Source organism: Hetaerina americana, unplaced genomic scaffold (genome assembly GCF_022747635.1).
Source record: "Hetaerina americana unplaced genomic scaffold, ioHetAmer1.1.p SCAF_2, whole genome shotgun sequence".
NCBI lineage: Eukaryota > Metazoa > Arthropoda > Insecta > Odonata > Calopterygidae > Hetaerina > Hetaerina americana.
Window position 1 is genome coordinate 21,400,727 of NW_027286763.1, and position 26,804 is coordinate 21,427,530.

General features: G+C 42.0%; 1 protein-coding gene across 2 annotated transcripts in view; it reads left to right on the forward strand.

The window, feature by feature from the left end:
• The window catches only part of Rh50 (Rhesus blood group-associated glycoprotein Rh50), a 186,619-nt gene that overhangs the window by 64,680 nt on the left and 95,135 nt on the right, over nt 1–26,804 (forward strand). The window contains exon 1 of one of the 2 annotated variants that reach the window (XM_071584738.1): nt 20,378–20,940. The exons of the other annotated variant lie outside the window; for it this stretch is intronic. Within the exon in view, the coding sequence (XP_071440839.1) occupies nt 20,784–20,940 (157 nt within the window). The 5' untranslated portion in view covers nt 20,378–20,783. Of the gene's footprint in view, nt 1–20,377; nt 20,941–26,804 lie in introns of those variants that run through there. 2 annotated transcript variants of the gene reach the window in all.

Consider the following 26,804-nt stretch of genomic DNA (forward strand, 5'->3'; position numbering starts at 1 on the left):
GCATCGACTGATATCGTTGTGGCTTTGGCTCCCGCATCAGAAACCCGCCACCCCTTCCCACCACCAATCATCCTCTATTTTTCATCTCCCGTCGCCGCTGCATCCATTCATACCTCCACTCAATGGTGTTCAAAGAAAAAATGTCCCCATCTCTATTTGAACGAATACAAGCGTCAAACTGTTGGTGTTCGAGATGACATACTTACCGATTCAATTATTCTCTGCCGATCTGTTAGCAGTGGAATCACAAAGTCAATTATTTCATTACATTTCAATCTGTTATGCAAATTCCACAAAGTTACGCCTGAGACAACAAACTCCTTAAATTCCTTTCAGTGTGCTTTTTCATGTCCTCTTTCTCCCTTGCTTTCCAAGCGTTCCTTCCTATATTACTGTTTCCATCTTCAACTCCCTATTTCCCCTCAGTATCCCCTGCATCCACTTGTCCTGCCCGCTACGAAAATCTCTCGACAACTCCCTCTCTTCTCCTACATTGCCTTCTTATCACTTTTTCAATTGTTTTCCTTCCCGTCCGTTCGATTCTTCTATTCATCTCCGTGCCCACATTTCAAAATCCTCCAATCGAAGTCTCTTGCCTGAGGAAATATGTTTCACTGTCATAAAGAAGTAATCGCCATTTTAGTTTTTAAATAGTATATCGTCTACATCTTTGCTAAAAACCCTCTACATTAATTCCCTCCCGCAGTGCAAAAGCCTCTTTGCATCGTTATCTAACGTAATTCTTCTCTTAATATCTTTTATGCTCTGCTACCTTTCATTTTGAACACTTAGTGAACATAGTGTAATTCATATTCGGGTGTATTTTCTCTCACGTGAGTCCCGGCATAAGCCGGTACCCATTTCATTACGCCAGTAATTAGAGCATCCGGGTAAGGTGTGATCATTGCTCCTATATGACTTGCGAATATCCTCACCTGAGTAATGTACTGGCGTGTAAGAACGATCATTGTAATATGCATTTATTTAGAACGCAAAATTGTAGCCAAGAATTTGCATAACACATGAATTACGCGTTGATGTTCTGATTTCGGTGGAGTAAATGTTCTAATAATAATTGCAGCGTAGGTGCAGCCCCAGTAATTAATTACAATAATACTAAAAGTTGAGTATCATCACCAAAGAACATTAGTTAAATGTAGCAACCAAAGGATATTACTTTTATCTCGCAATAGCATTCTGAAGTGCGAATCCGAGATGAATGTTTTATTTTACCCCATTGTGTATTGATGGTTTTGTGAAATGATTTCAGTCTATGCCTAGACGGGAAAATTATCATCATTGAGAGATTGGACAGGAATGAAATATCATCCCACGAAATAATCTGTTCTCGATTTCCTTATGGGAATATTGAACAATTCACTTAATTGTTAGCACAGAGTTGCGCCGGAGGGCTTTTTCAGCAGTTATTAATTTATTTAGTTTTTAAATATGACTGAACTAAACACACTTTGGGCGAGAGCAGCCCTCTTTGAGAATTTTTCCATGGGCCTTAAATTTTATGAAATTGAAAAATAAACTGTTCAACACGCTTATGAGGCCTTAGTCCCTACTGACCAAACTCTGCGAGTTCATTTAGTATTTGCTCAAGTAATCATTTATTTTCGATCGCCTTTAGGAGAATTCGTGGGTGTTTGTCAACGCAAGCGACTAAATAAACCACACCCCCTCCTCCCACATGCAAGTAAAAGCGTTGGTCAAATCAATGCAGGGAGCAATTTTAAGCCTACTGAGTTTTCCACTTATTTTACAAAAAAATGTTTTCACCACCTATTCAACTTTCAGCAAATTTAGAGGCTAATGAGTGTGTAGTTTGCAATACTTGAATGATTGACTTTACAATACAAGTATAATTTTTAACAGGGCAATAATTATTATATTTTCGGATGTACCTCAGAGGAGTAATAAAACTGAACTTGAAATGGGTAAAGACAACCAAAGACGCATCTTCATCTCAAAATATTTGTTTTATTTATGCTTATGACAAAGATCTATTACATTCGTGTATGTCATGTGCAGCCGAAGAAACTGTATTATGGTATTAGCTTTTGATTCACGATCTATTAGAAAAAAATCAAAATCTTTGAAAATGTTAGGGCAAAACCCCCGTTTACGTGAGAACTTATGTCAAATTGAAAATATTTTTGCATTAAAAATGACAAATTTCCTTTCCCAATAATTTACGTTAAAACATTAGATAAGAAATGTATCGCTCATAATTAGCTTTATCGGAAAATGATTTCATGTTTGGCATAGATTGTATGCATATTACTACCCATGCAATTTAATAGACGGTTTTCACGCAACCCTACATTTTCGGATGTTGCTAAAATATGCGCAGCAAAAGGAAATTTTTTAAGGACTGTTTAAGTTTTAAATGAATCCTAAATATGCGGGTAATTGCACGTTATTTCACTTAATGCTCATCAATAGTTAAAAATATAAGGAAACATTCATTTAGAGTCAATTTGCCAATAATTGTGTCATAATTTTGTCAACAACACCTCGTTATTATTGTTTTTTTTCAAAAACACCTAAACCTTTTATATCAGTTATTTTCACAAGTGTTCATATACTGGTGACAAGTTTTCGAATACAAAAGGATTACAGTTATACTGAGGATTTTATTTGGATCTTCCCTCTTTTCAGTTCGCCCCTCGGACGCCATCTGTTCGCCACTACCACTTGACTCAATTTAATTTTTTAACTTTTTTCTTGTTCTAATGAGGATAATACGACTATATATGAATGAATATATACATATATTTATATATGTAATGTATTATTACAAACCCCCGCATAGTTGCTCTATTGATATCAATTGCAAATTGAATCTTTTAACATGCATACAAATATTTTTATATTAATGATATTATATTTTTCATGTGCTAATGCTTGAAGCAAAATATTTCGTACTCTTAATCTTCTAATTATAGGGATTTCACCCGCGTTCAAGGGATCAATTTGTTGTCATAACTCCTGCGAGAGTAGAAACACGAAGACGTATTTTGCTGTCATTATCGATGCCATCGGGAGGTGGATACCTATGGAATTATCTAGTATACATTATTAGGGATAATAAACAGTAATGAGTCGTACTTATCAGAAAATTAATTTTCATTTGATATCGTTACCTATTAGATACTTCGTCTCAAGGCTTATCGGTTTTGGGTAATTGACGAATGGATTACCAAAACATTCAGTCTTTAATTAATGCTTCATTCAGCGAAAATTGTTTATTTAGCTTACAAGGCCATCGTAAGTGGCTCATCCGAGCGTAGAGAATTGCCTCCTCCCTCGAGTTACCTTGTCCTATTTGCTGGATCACTTTGGATCACGAGTGTTTGTTTAACTATGAGGAATTCAACGATTCCCAGGGCATTGAATTTTTTATCAAAACTTTTTATGGGAATTCTCTCTCGGACCACTAGCAAACAACGAAGTTCTCTTAAAAAGCGGCGATTTTTAGCTTAAAAAATAAGACCCACAGCATCACGCTCGGTTGAATCAATCTATGCGATAACTCCACTTCTCGTTAAGAACTTCTTTTCGCTTATACACATACATATTGCAATTTTATTGACTCTTGCGCTTCATATAGCACCTCTTTTGTTTATTCCGTGACGAAAAATCGATACACTTTGTCCGTCGCATCCATTGGGATTAAATATTTGATGCGATGAGTGCTTATCTACACAGGCGGCGGCTTGTGCCGGAAAGGATTCCAGTTTCAAAATTCGAACGGGTCGCCGGTTTAAGTCCTGAATTTTTCACAAACGAAGCCATTTTCTCGGAAGCTTCAAAAGCAGCCGGTAGTAGCCCCCCCCCCGCCACTCTCCCCGCCCTCCTCCCCCAACCCCGTGACCCGTGACCATCACCGGTCGTTACTGTGCCGCCCACTATTAAGTCGTCTTTTGTTTTCCCGTCGCACAAAACACTTTGTTGTTGGTTTGCAGAATGAAGGGGAGAGAATCCCAGCGTCTTTTTTTTCTTTTGGAAGGTTTATTTTATTTAGTAAAATCTTATTTGTTCTGGCGGCCCACTGCGAACATGGCGCCTTTGTGGTTGCATTAGCTATTGAGGGATACTTCGTCGTCAAGGCCGTAATGCTCCATGATTTCTCGTAAATATTGAAGTGCATCCCTTTGCCTCTCTCTGATTTTTATTTACCTGCATCCTTAGTGACGAATTCACATGTTTTAAGCGATTATATTCACAATACATTTTCTATTTCGTTTATGCTTGGTGAGCAGATTTAAGTGATGTTGGCCTATTTTAGAAGTAGTTCTGTCGCTTTGAAAAATTATGTTGTTCGGATGTCTCTCCACCCGTTAAACTAAGAGACAACGATTTTAAGAACGGGCAGCGACTATTTTCATTAGCTCAGCGTAGCAAAACATACCGGAGTTTCCTGTATGAGGCCATGTCCCCACAATTGGGTAAATGACCTCGAGGTCACCCACCTTCAGCATTAATTAGGCAACAATTGTCATAATTTTGGAGCGTGCATTCCACTATGTCCTGTGGGGGCTATTTTATGGATGGACAGGAAGATTTCGAAGGGATGCAGATGGAAAGGATACTTCTTGAGAGCATGGGCTGAGGGATATCCAGGAGTCTGGAGTGCCCCAAGTTGCGGGAAGAGCAGAGGAGGGCGGTGAAAACCAAGCACGGGAAACAAAAGAAGCCGTGCGTGCGTCTCAAGCTCGGTGCGACAACGACGTCTTACTCTGACGTTAGTCTGTCTTTCAGTTGACATAATGGAGTTCGGTTGGATGTTGTTGTGTGGCAGTATGTACGCAAATTTCAACTCATCAGCCAACGGGAAAAAAAACCTGAACCGGGCGGGAACCAGGTAGATGGATCACCTTACTCTTTTCCGAGGTCACGTGGACTATAAATGGGATGGCAGGCAGTTTGGGAGCTGAATTACTTCGAGAAAACTAGGTGAAATATAATGGAGAGGGCAATCGGAACATTTTGGAGCGTTGTATTTTTCTTTGAGATAGCTTAAAATCTCATTTTTTTTCCTCTGCATACATTTGTAAACCTTTCCGTGGAGTATGTAAGATACTTTGATGAACCTGCCGCAGTGGGCACGGGCTGACTTGGGTTTTTGACAGGGAAGGGCGGTCAGTAGGTTTTGATACATCATATTTCTTTCTTATCCAAGACTATATGAAATAAATTAGGTTGGATACTTGGCCAAAATCTCTAAAAAAATCCGTTGATCACTTATAAATTACATATTTATGTTGTTAAAAGTACGAGTACTCGTAATTGAAAAATGTCGCTAAAAAAAATTTCAAACTTCAAACATGTCTACCTTGGGATGATGACCCAACCATTGGGTCACCATTCTCTCCACTCTTAGCGTAAACATCCCTTTAATCTCCGGAAGGCATACTGTTTTTTTCAAATAACACCCCTTAGTTTACGCTGGCAGTTAGTCAATATGTGGACGAAGTATGTCCTGCTTCCGGACCTAGTCTAGGTTCTAGGCTTCGGGAACTAGTTCTCAATCACCGATGGTACTCAGGCAAGAAAGATGGGGGTTGCCCTTAAAATGGAGAAAGACTTCTTCGGGGCAATAATTCTTCAAGATATTACCTTTATCATTCAAACTTCACAATGTGAGTTCTCCGCATGTCGGAAAAGGATCGTAACTAACTCACAGAACACCTCGTACCATTCCTCTCACAGGCAAACAATTCCCATGCTCCAGAGCATGGGAATTGTTTACCTGTGAGAGGAATGGTACGAGGCCTCGTCCACCTGACTCTTGCCACTTACTGAATTCAGAAGCTCAAAGGACTAGTTAGAACCTATTACTCGGCTCGGAGTTGTGATTGTCGTTCTGTAAGAGTTTAAACATATTTTTAAATCGACACACATTGGGTCATAATAACTTGTTTTCCCTTCATAAAGCCGCCTTATCTTTTTATTCAATTCATCACGCATGGTACCCTGGACTACCTCTAGGGAGTTCGGCATGTTGCAATTACGCACCGGACTAATCCAATCAATCCTAGGAAATTAAGTGGGCAAATAAATACGTTATAGCAAAAATACATCAAATTACGTGATGAAAAAATTTATAAGAAGATAAATTTTATAAGAAAACTTCAAGAAGTTACATCAATATGATTTATTTGCCTTTTGAGTGTGTAATTTATTTAAAAATCAGTGATGGTTGAATACTAAAAGGAACCATTTACTAGATAGTAAAAATGGTATCCGAAGTAACGCCCTCTTTTCCTGGCGTAAACTTATGTAAAATTTTATAAAAACATCTCTTGAATATCTTTCAGGAATTTCACGGAATCATGTTTGATTGATCGGATTGTACTCTATACCCTTTGAGAATATTTTATCGGTGTGGTTTCATCATGAACACGGGTTACCAACGGAGACCAAAATATTTCAATAGCTTCGGTAACGAAAACATGTCTCAATGAATTGCCTCTCTTATTCATTGTTGAAAGTTACACATTATTAGAAACAATGTTTTAAAATTTTTCCTGGACCGTTTGTAAAAATTCTTTTTTTTAGGGAAAGATATGCATATTTTTAGGTGGCATATTCCTTATGCAACGGAACCGCAGTGGAGAAATTAATAAATGTGTTTTGAGCTGTCAATGGTGTTTAAACGGTAAGGACTAAAAGGATTCGTTTCCATCGCCGCAGAACAAGAAATGTTTCGTTTTGAAATTTTTATTCCGCATTTCACGCATATAAATGCGACTCAAATGTGTGCTGAGAGAGATGCACGTCACGATTTCCGACCGCCTTTCACGTTATTCGTCTATCGGAGGGATTCAAGCGAGTATAACTCCCATCGTTATGCACCCCTATATGCATTTCCGACTGCGACGGCATTTCCGCCTTCTGCACCCGCACACCTGTCAACGCGTGAGGCGGCATTCGGCAGTGGGACGTATATCGTATAGATGGCGCACGCGTCACTTCGCCTCTGATATGAGGACTTCTTGTAAAAGTGCTGAGCGAGAATTTTGCACGGAGGGAATTTAATTTCTTTTCCAATCCAATCATTAAAATTTATCTGCAGAACTTGGTCCTAATGAACAGTGCCGAAGCAGCTGATTCATTAGTAAATATGAATGGATAGATGAAATTATTGAAAATGTTTTTTCCGCATTTTACGACAGAGATGATATCCCAAAATGTTTTCCTTTTTCTCTTTACATGTTGAACTGTCGGTGCACTCAACGTATAGGAACGTTCATTTAACTGCACTGAAATTCTATGCCCCAATGAGATCGTGAATCAAAGATGGTAGCTAAAAGTTTTTCATAAGTCGTCATCAAGTTGGGTCATGCGTACTGCTGCCTTGGAATGTAACTGGCTGCGATTTTTCAGCTCTCACTTCTTCCACGAGCTATCTGCTCCACTGATCCAAGAACATGGAGCTCTTGATTTCAGCTTAATCTCCATCACCTTCGGATTAGCTTTAACTTCGACGTATTAGTCAAGTTTTATGGGCCACAGAGAGCGCTCCAGGTCAAACTGGAATCAAGCAATTCAATTAAAGCTGAGAACTCAAATGCAATGATCCAAATAACGATTCGATTTTGATTGAAGGGAAATTTCCAGCAGAACTTCAATTTAGGGAATTACCATACAGTGAGTACAGCGTATAGGTTTTTAGTGCAAGATTTCAATGGAAAAATCCTGAGTCGATCACGAAACACGAGAGAGGCAATTATAGTAGAAGTTAATAAAAAAAAGATTATATTTTATAGGTGTCAGCTTAAATTCCTACCAGGTCGCATTTCCAAATCCACCGCCATTACGGCGATATTAACTCCTCTGTTATGACTTATCTATATTGCCTGCTTATTGCAGTACAGTGCTAAAATCATACAATTTGCTCGCGGCACTTTCGCTGAATTTTGATGCCCTGAAATAATCGAAATAAATATTGCTTAGTATCAACTTGATAACTAACGTTAAAATGGATAAGTTGTATTTTTATAGCCCTATTTGCTTGAAGATATTTATTTCGCCAATGTTTTCGGGCAATAGTTAAAATTCATTCCCTGGAATTAACTTGGCTGCATCAAATAACACCGAAAAAAACTCGGGTCAACATGTACACGAGATACATTTATGTAAAAAAAAGCGGAGTTTTTAAGTAAAAATTTGGGAGTCGAATTATTCGCGAAGTCGACCTGTACACGACTACATACGGTAGTTAATTATTGTCGATTCAATGAAATTATTGAGTAAATAATTGGATGGAATTGTGAATTATTAAGCAGTCGTAACTAATTATTTGACGACGCAAATTGATTGAGAAGTCCCTAATGAAAATGTGAGCAGCTGATAGCTACTTTCATCTGATTTGAATAACATGTAAAATGGGCATGTATCTATATCACGTATTTGATTAACATATTGCAAAGTAAATTTCGCAAGACAGCGATACCAATAGTGATTTTCTGCATCAGAAGCGAGAATATAATTCCGATAAACTGAAATATTAACTTGCTATCCCAGTCCACTGCATGCCATACATGCAAATGACATTAAACCAAATCATTGTGAAGTAATCCAGTCTTCACACCGACAGTCAGTTTGTCAGGTCAGCACTTTATCAATCCAGGACTCAGTAGCTATTAAGTGTCACGACGAACGAAATTCACCCTTCCAATTCATGCTTTACCTTTTACTGCTTGCGGTTTTTCGTGGTCTTGTAACGAGAAAGTCGCAAAAATTAGGATTGTGTGTGAACGTTCATAGGTAGCAGTTAAGCCAGGGACCCTTCAGTCTGAGTAAGTGTCACTAAACATAAACTCCACTCATTGAGATACCATACCATACCATGCCATGTCATCTCAGCGCCTTCCCTTCGCGGTGATTGGAGGTAGCGGCGATCCCCACGAAGGAAAGACAGCTCGATTGAAAATTAGACTTTAAAATCCCTCTGCACCGGAATCTCTTATCTCCGGAAGCTGCTAGGGTGGAGCAAGATTTATAAAGAGAGCAAGGATAATAAATCACTGATATGAGATCAACGTGTGACAGTTGTCAGCCCGGTGAAAAGAAGTCGCTTTTCAACGGTCGCAGATTTAAAAATAATCATCAATTGTGGAAGCGACATTTTCGAAAGTGTTGTGATTTCCTTAATCTTCCTTTTCCTGTGATTTTGTGATTCCGCTTCCAACATTTTCCACTATTTCTAGCCTACTTCCACAGATTGAATATAATTTGTAACCATACTGTATTAATAAGTTTATATTTGTTCTTTTTAATTACATACTTGATCCATAACTCGTTTAACGACGTTCAATACTAGATTAGAATATGCAACGAATCAGTCTTTCCCATCTCAGTGACGAAATCTGCATTTTATGAAACTTTTCTCTGGTTACCCATAATGTCTTCTCCCCTTCTTCACTACTATTTATTAATTTACATTCCTTTATCCATTATATTTATAGTCAATTGCTATGCGTAATCTGCCTGGTATGGATAGGTTTTTGGATAGGTCTATCAAAATTAGGCCGTTACTAAAACTTTTGAAACAGAATAAACAACGTTGTCTATGCTTTAAATTTCCTCAAAATCTCTAAAGACCTTCATGAAATCTAAATTCCACTTCTCTTTCGCCATCATCCCCGTTTGCGTAGCATTTTTCACTCCGTATAGACTACTCATCGGTCATATTTAAGACTTATTTCTTCCCTATCAATCTGTAGCGGTTTCCTTTGCAAAAACCCTGGGTGAAGAGTTCATTTCATTCTCTTTTATTTGATTCTAATTCTCTCCCTATAAATTTCCGCTGCTTTCCTCATCATACCTACAGTTCTCTTATTTTCTCTCAACATTCTTACTTTCAAAGGGATGACATATAAATGTGGAATATGTACGCTCTCCCCTGAGCTTTTACTTAAATCCCTCTTCGTATTTCCTGCGAGTGCCATTAACTTTGTTCTTTTTTTTCATTCCTAATCCTTTCTCGTTTTTTTATTAGAAGTGTAACCTTAATTCCCTTGCGTGGCTAAATATTAGGGATGCTATCGATTTGTGAGCTAAGTCCCTTCAGCTGTAAAAGTACACTTCCACTGTGCTATTATCATGAAATGAATAATTAAAATTGGTTTATTTTCATGAAACACGGGTTTTTGTGAGCAAAATGCCAAGTTTGGTTATTCACTGATCAAGAGTTTTTACAAAGTAGACCCTAAAAACCATCGAATTCATGTGCTATCATCAATTCGCTCGAAACACTTTCCCTCCGACTGGGAATTTAATGTTCTCAATTAAATGTCGAAATGTGGCAATGGTCAAAAGCCAATCATCTTTTTTTTCCCAAGTGGTTGATGAACTCGACGACCTTCCTTTGAATAAATGAATTTATTTTGATAAAAGAAAGGAATCGAAATTAACGAAGCGACTGAGAGACGCGAACACGGGCGCGTCCTTCGAGTCTTCACGCGTCGCAGTGGGAGTGCTGTTACGGATGGCGGGCGCAAGGGGAGCACTCGCGAGTCGCTTGTTCTCGTTCGTTCAAGAAATCGAGGAATGAATGAAGTTTATTGCCTGGTATAGTAAATGTGTAGAGCGAGGGTTTACCGCCCTACCGCGCTCATGCAGGGCCAATGAAATCAAAGAATTTATGCAACCCGAAAACATTCCGGAAATATCACGATATCCAGTCACTCATCCTGTCAATCATGTGGTTTAATTCATAAAGGAGCTTACTTCGAACACTATTTCCTGTTGCCATTAGTGAAAATCACAATCACTACCTTGTTTCATTCCTTTAAATTGGGTATTACCAGAAGAATGATTCCTCGCACAAAGTCCATTCGGCGCTGATTTACGTATTTCCTGAACCTACTCTTCAAAAATAATAAAATAAAGGTACACCTTGCATGAGAAAAGGAGTGCCGGTTGAGTTATTCATTAGGATAGTGCACCTGCCTGCTGTCCCAAGGTCGTAAATTCCTGCCACACCTAGCGCACGCGTGGTAATTCCGATGGCATGGCCGCTGAGAAATCTGAAGCGAAGGCAAGAGTGGATGAGCACGACCCGAAGAAGCATCAGATGCGGATTAGCCATATTTCACCGGGAAAGTCAATGGATTATTTCAAAAATATAATTACATCGTGCGTTATGTGTAGTTAAGTGTTGGAGATAAAACTCATCGCGTAGTTCCTGAATATCAAATATAAACCCAGTAATCAACCCGAAGGTCGGTTTAGTAGGTGATGGTAGAGTTCACCCAGTACTAAGCCCTATACGGCGTGTGAAAATTCACACATCAGAGTAGGGGGGCCAGTTCCTTTCCCTGTGCCGGTTATGGTTTCCCCAGGAAGATCTGGTACCCGAAAAATCACATAGCTTGGGTGGAGCTGCAGGTGCCCAGAGTGCCTTGCCCGGTAATCGAACCCGGGACCCTCCGGTCAGCAGTCCAACGCTCTACCCACTGGACTACCGCGACCCGCATATATCAAATATAAGATCCCATAATCGGGAAACCACGTCTCGTGTTTTTCCGATTATGTTATTTGTGACGTACGATTATTAAATTAAAGGGTCCCCGAAATGATAGCACAAAATGATACATTTTAATCGGTCATGTCGATTTTGATCAAGTGATAGGGTTACTGATATCCTAACCTGAAGTCGGCCAATCTAAATCTTTCTTTTCTCCGTCACTGAGCACACACGAGTCTCAGATGACTGTATTGAAGCTCACAGCACCACTGGACAAAGACGCCGGCTATACGAGGGACTCATTCACACCTGATAAACAATATAAATTGTATATGCAATACGTATAAAAAACAAGCTGGGGCTTATCTGTATTAAAAGATAATGTCAGCAATTTCATCGCGCTTCTTCATAATCATCTCCATTCTACAGGTGGAGGAACAATCTTTATTGACTTTAACAATCTTTTATCAATCTTTTCATCAATCTTTGTTATGTTTAAAAACAATAACTTTATTGGCTTCGGTAATAATCCATAGATGACGCTGCATGCGTACAACTCTGTTCCGCCAATATTTAAATATAAGAAAGCGGCCCTTCCTTTTCGAATGTGCCTCATCTGCTGTTTTAAAACCCACAGCAACAGAATTAAAAAATAGGATTTTTTGTGGCGGAACCAGAATTTATCAACTTCCAAATATGTACATGTTCTGGAGCTGCCTTCCGACTATACTACTTTGATTCTGTAATCCTTGAACGTCAGGATATCATTACATCTAGTAGACTTAGCACTTTCTTTTACGAGTATTATTGCTCCGACCGAAGAAACCTCAGGCGCTCTAAATCTTTTAACCGTCCTTGCTGAGAATGGGATGGAGCTACAGTTAACCATATTCCTAACGAGATTTAGATTATATGAAGTGATACGATTATCAGACTGCGAAGATGTGATTAGAGGGCTAAGTGCACGACGGTCCTTTGTGCTGTGGACGCATCGGCGAAGTGGATGGCGACTACGTAGGTCAATAAACTGGATTGTCTTAAACGGTTACAACAGCGCGCAAGAGGCAATCGTTGTGAATGACATGAACTGGCCGATTGCTAGAGGACAAGCAGCAGGCTGGAGGCTCATTACAGTCTTGCGAAGGAGGATGAGAGAATCTTGTGCAGGAAATTAACTCTCAGGTTACGAGTGAAGGTCACCGAGAGATGGGCACTCCCGTTGAACTCTCGCCCGCTTCGATTTCAAGAGTCGCATCGAAAGTTGCATATCGTAAAAAGTTTCGATTCGTGTACTTCTAGTGTTGACCACGATATCTCGATTTTCGATTCCCGCAGTAATTATTCATTTTTCAATAACCTTCGCATCGCAACGTCGTCTTCAGTTTTTTGTATTCCTTCGGCTTGTGCTCCGGTTGCGATATTCCGGAGCCGTATTTGTATCAATTTACACCCGTCCAAGCTGTGGTCAAGGTATCTATCGGCGATGATGGCAAAGCTTGAGGTAAAACGGAGCGAGTTTGTATACATTTCAGGGAATAAATACATTCTGCCATATAATAAAGTTTTCAATAGTAATTGCTTACGTTTTCCCATAGATTCATGATATTCTGGTGTTTGGATAATTTGAATGTGATATTAATCAGTTCACGCCATTTACCCACAAGAACATTTCATTCCTGACATCACCTTGACTTAAATACATATTTTTTAAGTGCACTTCAGAGAAATTTCTTTCACAGAACAATTTTTACTGGTATATTTCAAAGTAAATTTTCAAATTTCTATGCACTCTGTAAAAATATTTAAAAATTAAATGTAAGACGACGATTGCATTAAATTCCAGTCATCCGTGTTTCCAGTACTAAAAACCCCTGGGAGAGAGCCTGAAAGACAAATGACGGGAGGCATTCGAATGGGGAAATCGATAGTCCTGCTGAGTTTCGATTCTTCTTGAAAGTACTCAGAGCAGTCAAATGAAAACAAAACACCCACCATAGCGCACAGTCTACTAAGAGCTAGAAGCTAGCTTTTTACGTATCGATAGTGCCATTGCTGTGGTAGGAGAATTTCATAGTGACAACTCATAGGCGCAAACAGTTGTTGGGTTACGTCCTTATCTTTGCGCGGACTAGTTGATGTAGCGGGTCTTGGGTTTTCATTTGACTGCCCCCCCTCTCTCTCACACACACACACGCACAAATTTATAAGCAAAAAATTATATATATATGTGTGTGTGTGTGTGTGTGTGTGTGTGTGTGTGTGTGTGTGTGTGTGTGTGTGTGTGTGTGTGTGTGTGTGTGTGTGTGTGTGTGTGTGTGTGTGTGTGTGTGTGTGTGTGTGTGTGTGTGTGTGTGTGTGTGTGTGTGTGTGTGTGTGTGTGTGTGTGTGTGTGTGTGTGTGTGTGTGTGTGTGTGTGTGTGTGTGTGTGTGTGTGTGTGTGTGTGTGTGTGTGTGTGTGTGTGTGTGTGTGTGTGTGTGTGTGTGTGTGTGTGTGTGTGTGTGTGTGTGTGTGTGTGTGTGTGTGTGTGTGTGTGTGTGTGTGTGTGTGTGTGTGTGTGTGTGTGTGTGTGTGTGTGTGTGTGTGTGTGTGTGTGTGTGTGTGTGTGTGTGTGTGTGTGTGTGTGTGTGTGTGTGTGTGTGTGTGTGTGTGTGTGTGTGTGTGTGTGTGTGTGTGTGTGTGTGTGTGTGTGTGTGTGTGTGTGTGTGTGTGTGTGTGTGTGTGTGTGTGTGTGTGTGTGTGTGTGTGTGTGTGTGTGTGTGTGTGTGTGTGTGTGTGTGTGTGTGTGTGTGTGTGTGTGTGTGTGTGTGTGTGTGTGTGTGTGTGTGTGTGTGTGTGTGTGTGTGTGTGTGTGTGTGTGTGTGTGTGTGTGTGTGTGTGTGTGTGTGTGTGTGTGTGTGTGTGTGTGTGTGTGTGTGTGTGTGTGTGTGTGTGTGTGTGTGTGTGTGTGTGTGTGTGTGTGTGTGTGTGTGTGTGTGTGTGTGTGTGTGTGTGTGTGTGTGTGTGTGTGTGTGTGTGTGTGTGTGTGTGTGTGTGTGTGTGTGTGTGTGTGTGTGTGTGTGTGTGTGTGTGTGTGTGTGTGTGTGTGTGTGTGTGTGTGTGTGTGTGTGTGTGTGTGTGTGTGTGTGTGTGTGTGTGTGTGTGTGTGTGTGTGTGTGTGTGTGTGTGTGTGTGTGTGTGTGTGTGTGTGTGTGTGTGTGTGTGTGTGTGTGTGTGTGTGTGTGTGTGTGTGTGTGTGTGTGTGTGTGTGTGTGTGTGTGTGTGTGTGTGTGTGTGTGTGTGTGTGTGTGTGTGTGTGTGTGTGTGTGTGTGTGTGTGTGTGTGTGTGTGTGTGTGTGTGTGTGTGTGTGTGTGTGTGTGTGTGTGTGTGTGTGTGTGTGTGTGTGTGTGTGTGTGTGTGTGTGTGTGTGTGTGTGTGTGTGTGTGTGTGTGTGTGTGTGTGTGTGTGTGTGTGTGTGTGTGTGTGTGTGTGTGTGTGTGTGTGTGTGTGTGTGTGTGTGTGTGTGTGTGTGTGTGTGTGTGTGTGTGTGTGTGTGTGTGTGTGTGTGTGTGTGTGTGTGTGTGTGTGTGTGTGTGTGTGTGTGTGTGTGTGTGTGTGTGTGTGTGTGTGTGTGTGTGTGTGTGTGTGTGTGTGTGTGTGTGTGTGTGTGTGTGTGTGTGTGTGTGTGTGTGTGTGTGTGTGTGTGTGTGTGTGTGTGTGTGTGTGTGTGTGTGTGTGTGTGTGTGTGTGTGTGTGTGTGTGTGTGTGTGTGTGTGTGTGTGTGTGTGTGTGTGTGTGTGTGTGTGTGTGTGTGTGTGTGTGTGTGTGTGTGTGTGTGTGTGTGTGTGTGTGTGTGTGTGTGTGTGTGTGTGTGTGTGTGTGTGTGTGTGTGTGTGTGTGTGTGTGTGTGTGTGTGTGTGTGTGTGTGTGTGTGTGTGTGTGTGTGTGTGTGTGTGTGTGTGTGTGTGTGTGTGTGTGTGTGTGTGTGTGTGTGTGTGTGTGTGTGTGTGTGTGTGTGTGTGTGTGTGTGTGTGTGTGTGTGTGTGTGTGTGTGTGTGTGTGTGTGTGTGTGTGTGTGTGTGTGTGTGTGTGTGTGTGTGTGTGTGTGTGTGTGTGTGTGTGTGTGTGTGTGTGTGTGTGTGTGTGTGTGTGTGTGTGTGTGTGTGTGTGTGTGTGTGTGTGTGTGTGTGTGTGTGTGTGTGTGTGTGTGTGTGTGTGTGTGTGTGTGTGTGTGTGTGTGTGTGTGTGTGTGTGTGTGTGTGTGTGTGTGTGTGTGTGTGTGTGTGTGTGTGTGTGTGTGTGTGTGTGTGTGTGTGTGTGTGTGTGTGTGTGTGTGTGTGTGTGTGTGTGTGTGTGTGTGTGTGTGTGTGTGTGTGTGTGTGTGTGTGTGTGTGTGTGTGTGTGTGTGTGTGTGTGTGTGTGTGTGTGTGTGTGTGTGTGTGTGTGTGTGTGTGTGTGTGTGTGTGTGTGTGTGTGTGTGTGTGTGTGTGTGTGTGTGTGTGTGTGTGTGTGTGTGTGTGTGTGTGTGTGTGTGTGTGTGTGTGTGTGTGTGTGTGTGTGTGTGTGTGTGTGTGTGTGTGTGTGTGTGTGTGTGTGTGTGTGTGTGTGTGTGTGTGTGTGTGTGTGTGTGTGTGTGTGTGTGTGTGTGTGTGTGTGTGTGTGTGTGTGTGTGTGTGTGTGTGTGTGTGTGTGTGTGTGTGTGTGTGTGTGTGTGTGTGTGTGTGTGTGTGTGTGTGTGTGTGTGTGTGTGTGTGTGTGTGTGTGTGTGTGTGTGTGTGTGTGTGTGTGTGTGTGTGTGTGTGTGTGTGTGTGTGTGTGTGTGTGTGTGTGTGTGTGTGTGTGTGTGTGTGTGTGTGTGTGTGTGTGTGTGTGTGTGTGTGTGTGTGTGTGTGTGTGTGTGTGTGTGTGTGTGTGTGTGTGTGTGTGTGTGTGTGTGTGTGTGTGTGTGTGTGTGTGTGTGTGTGTGTGTGTGTGTGTGTGTGTGTGTGTGTGTGTGTGTGTGTGTGTGTGTGTGTGTGTGTGTGTGTGTGTGTGTGTGTGTGTGTGTGTGTGTGTGTGTGTGTGTGTGTGTGTGTGTGTGTGTGTGTGTGTGTGTGTGTGTGTGTGTGTGTGTGTGTGTGTGTGTGTGTGTGTGTGTGTGTGTGTGTGTGTGTGTGTGTGTGTGTGTGTGTGTGTGTGTGTGTGTGTGTGTGTGTGTGTGTGTGTGTGTGTGTGTGTGTGTGTGTGTGTGTGTGTGTGTGTGTGTGTGTGTGTGTGTGTGTGTGTGTGTGTGTGTGTGTGTGTGTGTGTGTGTGTGTGTGTGTGTGTGTGTGTGTGTGTGTGTGTGTGTGTGTGTGTGTGTGTGTGTGTGTGTGTGTGTGTGTGTGTGTGTGTGTGTGTGTGTGTGTGTGTGTGTGTGTGTGTGTGTGTGTGTGTGTGTGTGTGTGTGTGTGTGTGTGTGTGTGTGTGTGTGTGTGTGTGTGTGTGTGTGTGTGTGTGTGTGTGTGTGTGTGTGTGTGTGTGTGTGTGTGTGTGTGTGTGTGTGTGTGTGTGTGTGTGTGTGTGTGTGTGTGTGTGTGTGTGTGTGTGTGTGTGTGTGTGTGTGTGTGTGTGTGTGTGTGTGTGTGTGTGTGTGTGTGTGTGTGTGTGTGTGTGTGTGTGTGTGTGTGTGTGTGTGTGTGTGTGTGTGTGTGTGTGTGTGTGTGTGTGTGTGTGTGTGTGTGTGTGTGTGTGTGTGTGTGTGTGTGTGTGTGTGTGTGTGTGTGTGTGTGTGTGTGTGTGTGTGTGTGTGTGTGTGTGTGTGTGTGTGTGTGTGTGTGTGTGTGTGTGTGTGTGTGTGTGTGTGTGTGTGTGTGTGTGTGTGTGTGTGTGTGTGTGTGTGTGTGTGTGTGTGTGTGTGTGTGTGTGTGTGTGTGTGTGTGTGTGTGTGTGTGTGTGTGTGTGTGTGTGTGTGTGTGTGTGTGTGTGTGTGTGTGTGTGTGTGTGTGTGTGTGTGTGTGTGTGTGTGTGTGTGTGTGTGTGTGTGTGTGTGTGTGTGTGTGTGTGTGTGTGTGTGTGTGTGTGTGTGTGTGTGTGTGTGTGTGTGTGTGTGTGTGTGTGTGTGTGTGTGTGTATGTATATATATACTATATAATATATATACACATACCTATACATATACATCTCGACTATTGCTCAGTTGTCTACGCTGATGTGAACAAGGAGCTACCTGTAAGTACAAAATTACAAAGGCTCCAAAATTCTTGTCTGCGATTCATCTTTAATATGCGTTTTAATGAACGTGTAACTCCTTACTATAAAATGTTGAATTGGCTAAAACTCGAACAGAGGAGAATGCTTCAAAAGGCCTCACAATTATTTAAAGTTCTGAATTCTAAACCCCCTTCATATTTATATCAAAATTTCATATTCAATTCACTTACGACAAAGAGATCAACCCGCATTACAAAAACATTCCATCTTCCCAAATACCGCACGGCTATATATGAAAAGTCGTTCAGTATTTCATCCTGTAAACTATGGAACTCTTTGCCTAATAAAGTAAAATTAACCAGGAACACATCCCAATTCAACAGGAAAATGTTTGAATATCTGTCTACCATACTACCAAAATGACCTTATTACTGATCTATCAGGCTAAATATTTAACTATTGTTCTTTGTATTTGTACGTATGTATTGTACTATATGTTTCGTTCAAATGATGTTAAATTGTGTTTTGTGGCTGGTTTAATTACCTTATTCTATGCATTATGTAAACCTGTTTCACTCCATAGGTTTCAAAACCTCAAGTAAAATGTATTCTGCTCCAAGGGACTTTGCTCCCAGAGCAATAAAAATTGTTTATTATTATATATATACGCATACATATATATATGCACATACATATATATATACACACACACAGATATATATATATATATATATATATATATATATGGATATATTAATGGTGAGGCTGTCACGAGGTAAATGGCTGCTGAGAGAGTGAGTGCACTGGAACCAGGCACGCCAGATTCCGCCTGTGTCACAGTAACACGTGCTACCTGAAGCGAATCATCGTTTCTACCATAAGTTCCTTCACAACCTTTGTTCACATGATCCTCGTTCTGATTTCAAAACAGATTTCAACAACACCTACTCCCACCTTCTAATCTCCTGGATCGTGATTTCCCCAAACGAAGTCCGAGAGTGGTTCATATCTCCTCTCTTATCTCCACCACGGCGTCCAAATCTCAGCCTCCTTATCTCAGCATAGAATTAACCTCTTGATTATCCGTCCACATTCCTCCCTACCATGAGGAATCATATCTGATATTGTTGAACGGACACATTTGTGGACACGCCTCGAATCTATTTCCCTCTCCTGAATCTGAATAGGCACTCGTGCGCGGGTGACCTTTCCCAAGATTAGTGTGTCAACACGTCGTTCGTCTCTTTCAAGTAAAATCAAATTTCAATGAGATGTGGATCATATTTAACTGGCAGGATTCGCCGTAACTGTATTACCCTCACGTTGAAGCCTCGGTTTCATCTTCCTGAAGACGGCATGCTCCAGGACTATGCACATGCCAAAATTTTTAAAACTACATCTGCAAATAATGGTAGCTACGTACGCCGCAAAAAAGTCTATGGCACCAAGTTAATTCACCACTGCCAAACTGAAAATCTTTGGGGGGGGGGGTTATAGTTCAGTTGCGCCGAGATAATTCAGCTGATTTTTAAAAACAAAATTCCACGCCTCTCTCCGAAAACAATGCTATTTTTTTTTAATTTTTATCTAAAATTTTTATCTTTTAAAATTTCATGTTTTGTTTAAATATTTTCTGTGTCGTTCCGATTTTGGTTGATAATTTTTTACATTAAATTGGTCGATAGGGACGATGGTTGAGCAAAACTCTGTGAAACTTTGGCGAAGTCCATTCGCAGTGAACCGTTCACCGATGCCGCCCGTCAGATCACTTCACTTCACGTCGACACTCCAAACCACTAACCAGATTCCCTCGGTGCACGTATAACCGACCCCGATGACCTCTCGCTCTTATTGCACGACTACGATCGACCGGCCGGTGCTCGGCCGTAGGATTGGATTTCGATGCGCTACAGCAAGCCATACCATGTCATGCTATCGACGATATTCGATCGGAGCGGTAAACATAAACAACATTTATGCATTACACCGCGGAATCTTTATCATTGCAGTCAGGCACAGAGCGTCGACACCCTGTCTCCCACTTTAGGTAGGATGCATATTCTTAATGAGAGGATAATACGTGTATACGATAACACTAATAGTTATACATCTTAGGAGAAATTTCCATATATTTTCAAGCGGGAAAACTTATACCCCCTCATATTTTCTCATCAAACGACTTGATAAAACTGCCGCATGGTGTAGTTTCAACCGTGACGGCATGAACATCTAACCGATGTGACAGTTGATGCAACCCTCACGGTTGGCGCTGCTTAAAGGAGAGTCTTATTGAATCATTTTCTGTGACGACATCACGCTGAATAGGTTATTGAGCATGTCCATGTCCAACGATTTAACACTCGCCCCAGTAAATTTTCCTTGGGGAGTACTTCGTGAAAATTAGCCAACAACATATATTTTGGTGTACCCAGGGAATTTTCCAAGGCGAGACTGCAGTGCGTGAGAAAGAGTAGCACCGATCATCGTTGCGAACGCGATGGATTCTTTGGGGAATGGGTGTGGGGAGGGAATCACCCCCCCCCACCCACCCACCGAGGGTCACCCCCACCCTTTGTTTTCGAGTGATTCTCCCGCGGATAGGGCGAGGGGTGGGGGTCGAGGAGACGAGGAGGGGAGTGGCACGATTGGGGTGAGGGGCCGTTGGGGTGGGACCCCTCTCGACAACCCATCAACATTTATTGCGACGTCCTCTTTCGGGGCGATTCCTCCTGTCCTCAGCCTCCAGGACATCCACTCGCAAGCTCGTCGGACCCCGGCGACGCGGGCGGGCAGGGACGTCGCCGGTCGTTCAGCCTCCTCTCCCAGCCGACCTCCGCCGCCCCTCGAATCTCTACCGTGGCAGATCGAGAGGGGGCGGGGGAGAGGGAATCCTATCTCCCCCGACACACGGCCAGACCCACACTCACAATTAAGACTCAGCAGTAGCTGTCTCCCAGCACAGAAGGCAGGCGGGGCCATAAAAGCTCGCGCGGTCCGGCGTCTTTATCCAGGGGAGCAAGTGGGAGGATAGAGGAGCAGGAGAAGATTGGATTCGGAGAGTGTTTTTCTTGGTTTCGGTGGTCTGGTTGGTTTTGTTTCATCGTCCGGGTGCGCGCGCGTGTGTTTTTGTGCGAGTGCGGCCATTCCCCATGTTGAAGTGCAACTCTAGCCACATGGAATCGGGAAAGAGCTTCGTCGTGACGGCCGTCTTCGCAGAGCTGACCTTCGTCGTCATTTACGCCTGCTGCGGCAAGTACGCCGTGAGAGCGGAAGGAGACAATGAAGGTCCACCTGCGGTCTACGGAAGTGAGTCTTTTTTCACAAATAAAACACCGCCATCTTCCCAACCAATCCTCCCGATTCCGCTTCGAAGGGAGTCTTAAAACTGGAATGAGTTCCAACTTGAAGCGATCCATGGAAAGGCCGCATGATCCGATTCGTTGCCGACTTCTAAAATCCTTGCTGTTCCAAACGTGAATCGGCGTTTGGAGCGCTACCGAGGGAGCCCTACCGATACCGAGGATGCTTGTCCTCATGCCTTTGCTGGACAGTACCTTTCCTCTAGAACTACCACGATAAATGATCTAAGACCTCGAGGAAACATTGTACCCTGTATTTGAAATGAAAGTCCGTCATTACGACCACTCCAATAAAATAAATGTTAGCAATTTATCGTGGAAATGTAATAGGAATAATGCAATATAATTAATTAAACACCGGAAAGTTTGTTTACTGCGTTGCGCACGACTACAATCGTAAAATGTAATCTTTGGGATTTCACCGAAACAACACCTGAAGTTGGTTTCAGTCCAAGTTTCCTTGGATGCACTTGTAAGGCACCCATATATATATATATATATATATATATATATATATATATATATATACACACACACACACACATATATACATTAGCTGACCCGACGAACATCGTACCGCCTAACAATCAATGAAGTGTCTAGTTACACTATTTATAAATCAAGAACGGCTGTACCGATTTTAATCATATACGACTTGTTATAATAGTATAAGGCAAAAAATTCAATAAAACTACAAAAATAAGCATTATAATGGCTTATCATAAAGGCATTTTCTTTATTCAATACATGTATCGAAAAATCATTGACGAATTGAGCGAATGGTACATTCGGGTCTATTCTCTTGAGTCAAGCACCTTCTGATATACAACATTTTTTGTTTTGTTATCAGGCGCAGGAACAAATGAAGCGGATGGTTTACCAACACGTAAACATGCCACATATAATTGACCATGTGAAACACATGGGTTTTCTAGACCACAAACACTCAACGATTGGCCGTGTGATTAGTTAATCGTCATCGCGAATGCAACATGAGTTGGAAATTGAATTCGTATGCACTCAAAGGGCATACCGGTTGGGACCATGGGAATCCTCGGAATAACAACTTCCTCATCTTTGAATTTTCCTTTGAGTATAGTCGCGTGAATCACATTGATCATAACTTTTTTTAATCACCAAACGCGTTCCATTGCATAGCTCTGGTTGGTTTAGGTCTCGAAGCGTCATGGCCACCGAGCCAACCTTCAGCTGTAAAATGTGCAGCGATAAGCCGGGCACATTCAAGGAGTATGAAAAGTCAGATGAATAGTTGGTGACTTCGTCTTCGTTTGTTACAAAGTCAATAGATTTGAATGAATTCAGAGTACCAACGATTTGATTCTGAATTACGAAGTTTAAGTCATTCACATCTTTGTTCTTAGCCATTGAAATTGCTCGCTCACTCAACCATCTGTGATTTTTGTGGTTACCAATGATGTTCGGGAACACTTTGTTGATGAGCTTATCTTTCGATGTTGAGAAATTACAAAAATTCGGAGGAAATGAAATCAATCCGCTCGATTCGTCGACAAGAACACGGCCATTACCGATAGTCAACAATTGCTCGGAGAAATCATCAGCAGATGGATCGTTTAGCAATGCCACTCTCATATTTGCTGCCAGTTGACGTTTCTTCACGTAGCGCCACAGGTTTCGATGATGTGATGCAAGCGTTTATTTCATCGGCAACAGCCGATATTGGAATGGCTACCAGTGTTTGGCGGAAATTGGCAGACAGTAAAATCATTACGCCACCAAAGCATCTCGAGTCATTGTGCAGATCTTTTAATGCTCGGTCAAGTGCTTCCAATGCGAATTTGTACACCATCGTGCATTCGTCCCATATGATTTTAGACGCTACTAAAATTTTGGGCATTGCGGACTGTTTCGTAATGTTACATGTCAGTTGTTCAGATATTTGTAGGTTTAACGGCAACTTTAACGCTGAATGAGCCGTGCGTCATCCTTCCAACGATGTGGCCGCTATGCCAGAAGAAGCAACTGCTACTGCAATCTCCTATCTTGCGCGAACAGTGGCCAAAAGCAATGATAAGGAATGTCTTCCTAGTTCCACCAGAGTCATCCAGGAAAAATAAGCCACCATTTCCATCATCAATTGCCTTCATTAATGCATCATACACTTCATTCTGTTGGGGGTTCAGCAGAGGTACATTCGTTTGAACTGATTGGTCTAATTCATGTCGATCTTATTCACGTTCACGTTCCAATTCTCGATCAAGCGCGTCCTTCATTCCACGATCTAGCGTTGGCATTCCTAACTTCACCAATAAACTGCCGCACATGAGGTAACACATGTCTTCAATCAACAGCAAAGCCTAATTATGCATCCTTATTTACCTCAATATCGAGATTTCTTGAACTTACACGAATTCGATGTAAAATGTCTTCTGACATGTTATCCTTGTATTTGTTCCACAGGTCACGTGGATTGGATGGGAATCATGTCGAATGGTTGATAGCAAATAATGTGCATATATGACTTAAAGATGCAGAAATAGTTGCTTCAGCCATTGTCGCGTCCCAATGATTATCGTTTTCAAGCAAATTGAGCTCTTGATATGCAGCGCGAAATGTTGGGCACACTATACCATTAACAGTTCGTAGTGATTCGAGCGATGTTGGCCCTCGAACATTCACCAGTAACAACAGCAAATAGAAGCATTTATCATTTTTCGTATGAACTGTATAAATAAGGCCAACAGCATATGTAGAACGCACATCCGGATGACCAGATGCCGCGTCACCTTGCTTCCGACGTTGAAATTTCTTCGATGAAGCGATTCGATACGGTATTTTACGATGCGATATTTTTAAGATATTTTGATGGTTATTCTGCTATTCTGGGCAGGGACGAATCCAGAAAACCAAGTCTAGCTAGCAGGCCTAATGTCTTAAACATATAAGTTCCGTTGTGTATTACTTCCATCTCTTGAATCTTTCCTGATACAGTTAATAACCATCCAGCCCTATTTGTGATTATTTTTTCCTGAATATAGTTACATATAGTATTGAAATAGGCCTCACTAACCAGATATCATTTATTGAGAAGGGGTTTTAAAATGAAAAAGTTCAATGCACTACAAAAATATATCGATTTAAGAATGTATTGATATTATCGTAAAGAAGCTGTGGTAAAATAGTGTAACACACACACACACACATATATATATATATATATATATATATATATATATATATATATATATATATACTACCTTGATCAAAAAGTTCCCGGAATAACCACCGTGTGGCGCTCCCATCGTTCCGATTTGAGTTCTGTTTTTTTGTTAAATTGGTACATCTGTTGTTGATATTCCCTTTAAATCTTAGTGGCATAACTTGACATTTGTAAAAGTTACGTAGCCAAGAGTACATCTATCTCTGTGTGTGTTGGCGATTTTTTACAATTTCAGAAATGGATTTAAATTTGACACAACGAACTTGTATTAAATTTTGCGTAAAAAACGGATTTAGTGGCGCACGGTGGAGCCCCGACCGGAGTAACGGGGGTCCGTCCACGAGAATTGGCACGGACGTTGGAAATGTTGGAAAAGTGTTTCGGCGACGATTCTCTAAAAAAAACGGTCGTTTACCAGTGGCACGAGCGGTTCAGAAGTGGTCGTGAGTCAATCGAAGATGATGAACGCAGTGGCAGACCATCGACATCGAAAGTCGGTGAAAAAATTGATAAAGTAAAAGAAATGTTGGTCAATAACCGCAAATTAACCATCAGAGAAATAGCGGAGGACTTGAACATTGCCTATGGATCCGCCCAAGACATTGTGGTTAATGATTTGGTTTTCCGTCGAGTAGCAGCAAAGTTGGTGCCAAAAGACCTCAATTTCATGCAAAAAAGAGACCGTGTTGACGTCGCAAAAGACATGATTTGCGAGGCTGAATCCGATCCCACATTCATCAAAAGGATCATTACTGGAGACGAGACGTGGGTTTATGAGTACGACACGCAATCCAGACATCAGGCAAGTGAATGGCGTTCACCAAATGAGCCGAGACCAAAAAAACCACGTCGTTTTCAGTCAAAAAAGAAGGCAATGCTGACGGTTTTCATGGATTACAACGGTGTAGTGCATCATGAATTTTTGCCAGAAGGCCAGACAGTAAAGAAAAAAGAGTATTATTTGGGCGTTATGAGACGTTTGCGTGAAGCAATTCGCCGAAAGAGACCAGAAATGTGGGCAGAAAACTCGTGGATTTTGCACCATGATAACGCACCGTCGCACAGTGCTATCATTATTCGTAATTTTTTGACGAAAAATGCAACAAATACCATCCAACAGCCACCGAATTCACCTGATTTGGCTCCCTGTGACTTCTTTCTGTTCAATCGAGTTAAAAAACCATTACGGGGAACGCGTTTTAGCAGCCGAGAGGAAGTAATGGAAAAATCGCAGGAAGCACTGATGGACATACCGAAAACCGAATATAAAAAATGTTTCGAGGATTGGATCAAGCGCTGGCATAAGTGTGTTGCAGTCGATGGGGATTACTTTGAAGGGGACAATATAGATTTAGATGAATAAACTTGTATTTTTAATTTTGTGAATAAATTCCGGGAAATTTTTGATCAAGGTAGTATATTCATAAACACATAGATCAATCCTAAGGTCGGTTTGGTAGGTGATGATATGTTTCACCCAATACTAAGCCCGACGGTGTGTTCAATTCGCACATCAGGGTAGGTGGGCCAGTTCCTTTCCCTGTGCCCGGTATGGTTTCCCAGGAAGATCAATACCCGAAAAATCACACAGCTTGTGTGGAGCCGAGGTTGCACAGAGGGATTTGCCTGGGAATCGAGCCCTGGTCCTTCGGTCAGTAGTCCAACGATCTACCCCTGGACTACTACCACCCTAATAAAATTGGCATCACAAGACTTTTTGTCCGATGGGAAAAATTTTTCAACATAATTGAATAACTCGCAATATTTTTGTAAAATCTAAGCTAAGATTTTTCCGCATCCGTCTCGCCTCACCCCACGAGTGGAGTTGCATTGAAGTACGGCCGATCTGCGAGTTAGTGTGTGCCATCCTCATGCCACGAACGTGGTGAGTTGCAATCGACGTAACCGATAGGAATAGTAGTCCCCTCCCCCCTCTCTTCCCCTAATGGTCCCCGCTCTCCTCACGTCCCTTCGGCAAACGAAACCCCTCGAACGTGCACTTCAAACACTTTCCCGTTTCCCGCCGTCACTCAATTGAGCCACCGCGGATGTGGCGACCTTGTGCCGTGGGTTCGTCGCCGTCCTCCTCCATCGCGATCCCCCCCGCACCCTCGGTGTGGACCCCATCGCGCCCGAAAAGCATCCGCAGCGACCCAGCGAGAACCCTCAATGTGAGAGGCGGGGAAAGTTTAGTCGAAATCAATTTATCTTGCTACCGTGGAAAACTTCGAATCTTATTGCGCGGAGGTCAGCGTGGTAACCGAGTGCCTCCTCACTGGCAGCGCCCGGTCTCAAATCCGGATTTGATTTCTCCGCTATCTCCCGACCAAGCCCAAGGGTGTGAACACAATTTCATTCCAGGGTACCCTATCGCCTGAAAAGAGCCCGGGTTGGCAACAATGCTTCCAACAGAAATTTGCATTCAAGACTTTTAGCAATGTCACGCGGGCAAACAATGCCACACTTTAGAAAGAACATGTTGCCCAAAAACTTCCCGACAATTGTGAGCCAGACACCAATTAGAGGACAGTGTTCGAGCAATAGAGAGCAAGAGAAACAGGAAAGCGTTTGCTTGCGCTCGTGAACTGAAGCTATTGCAGGAATTAAAGTAG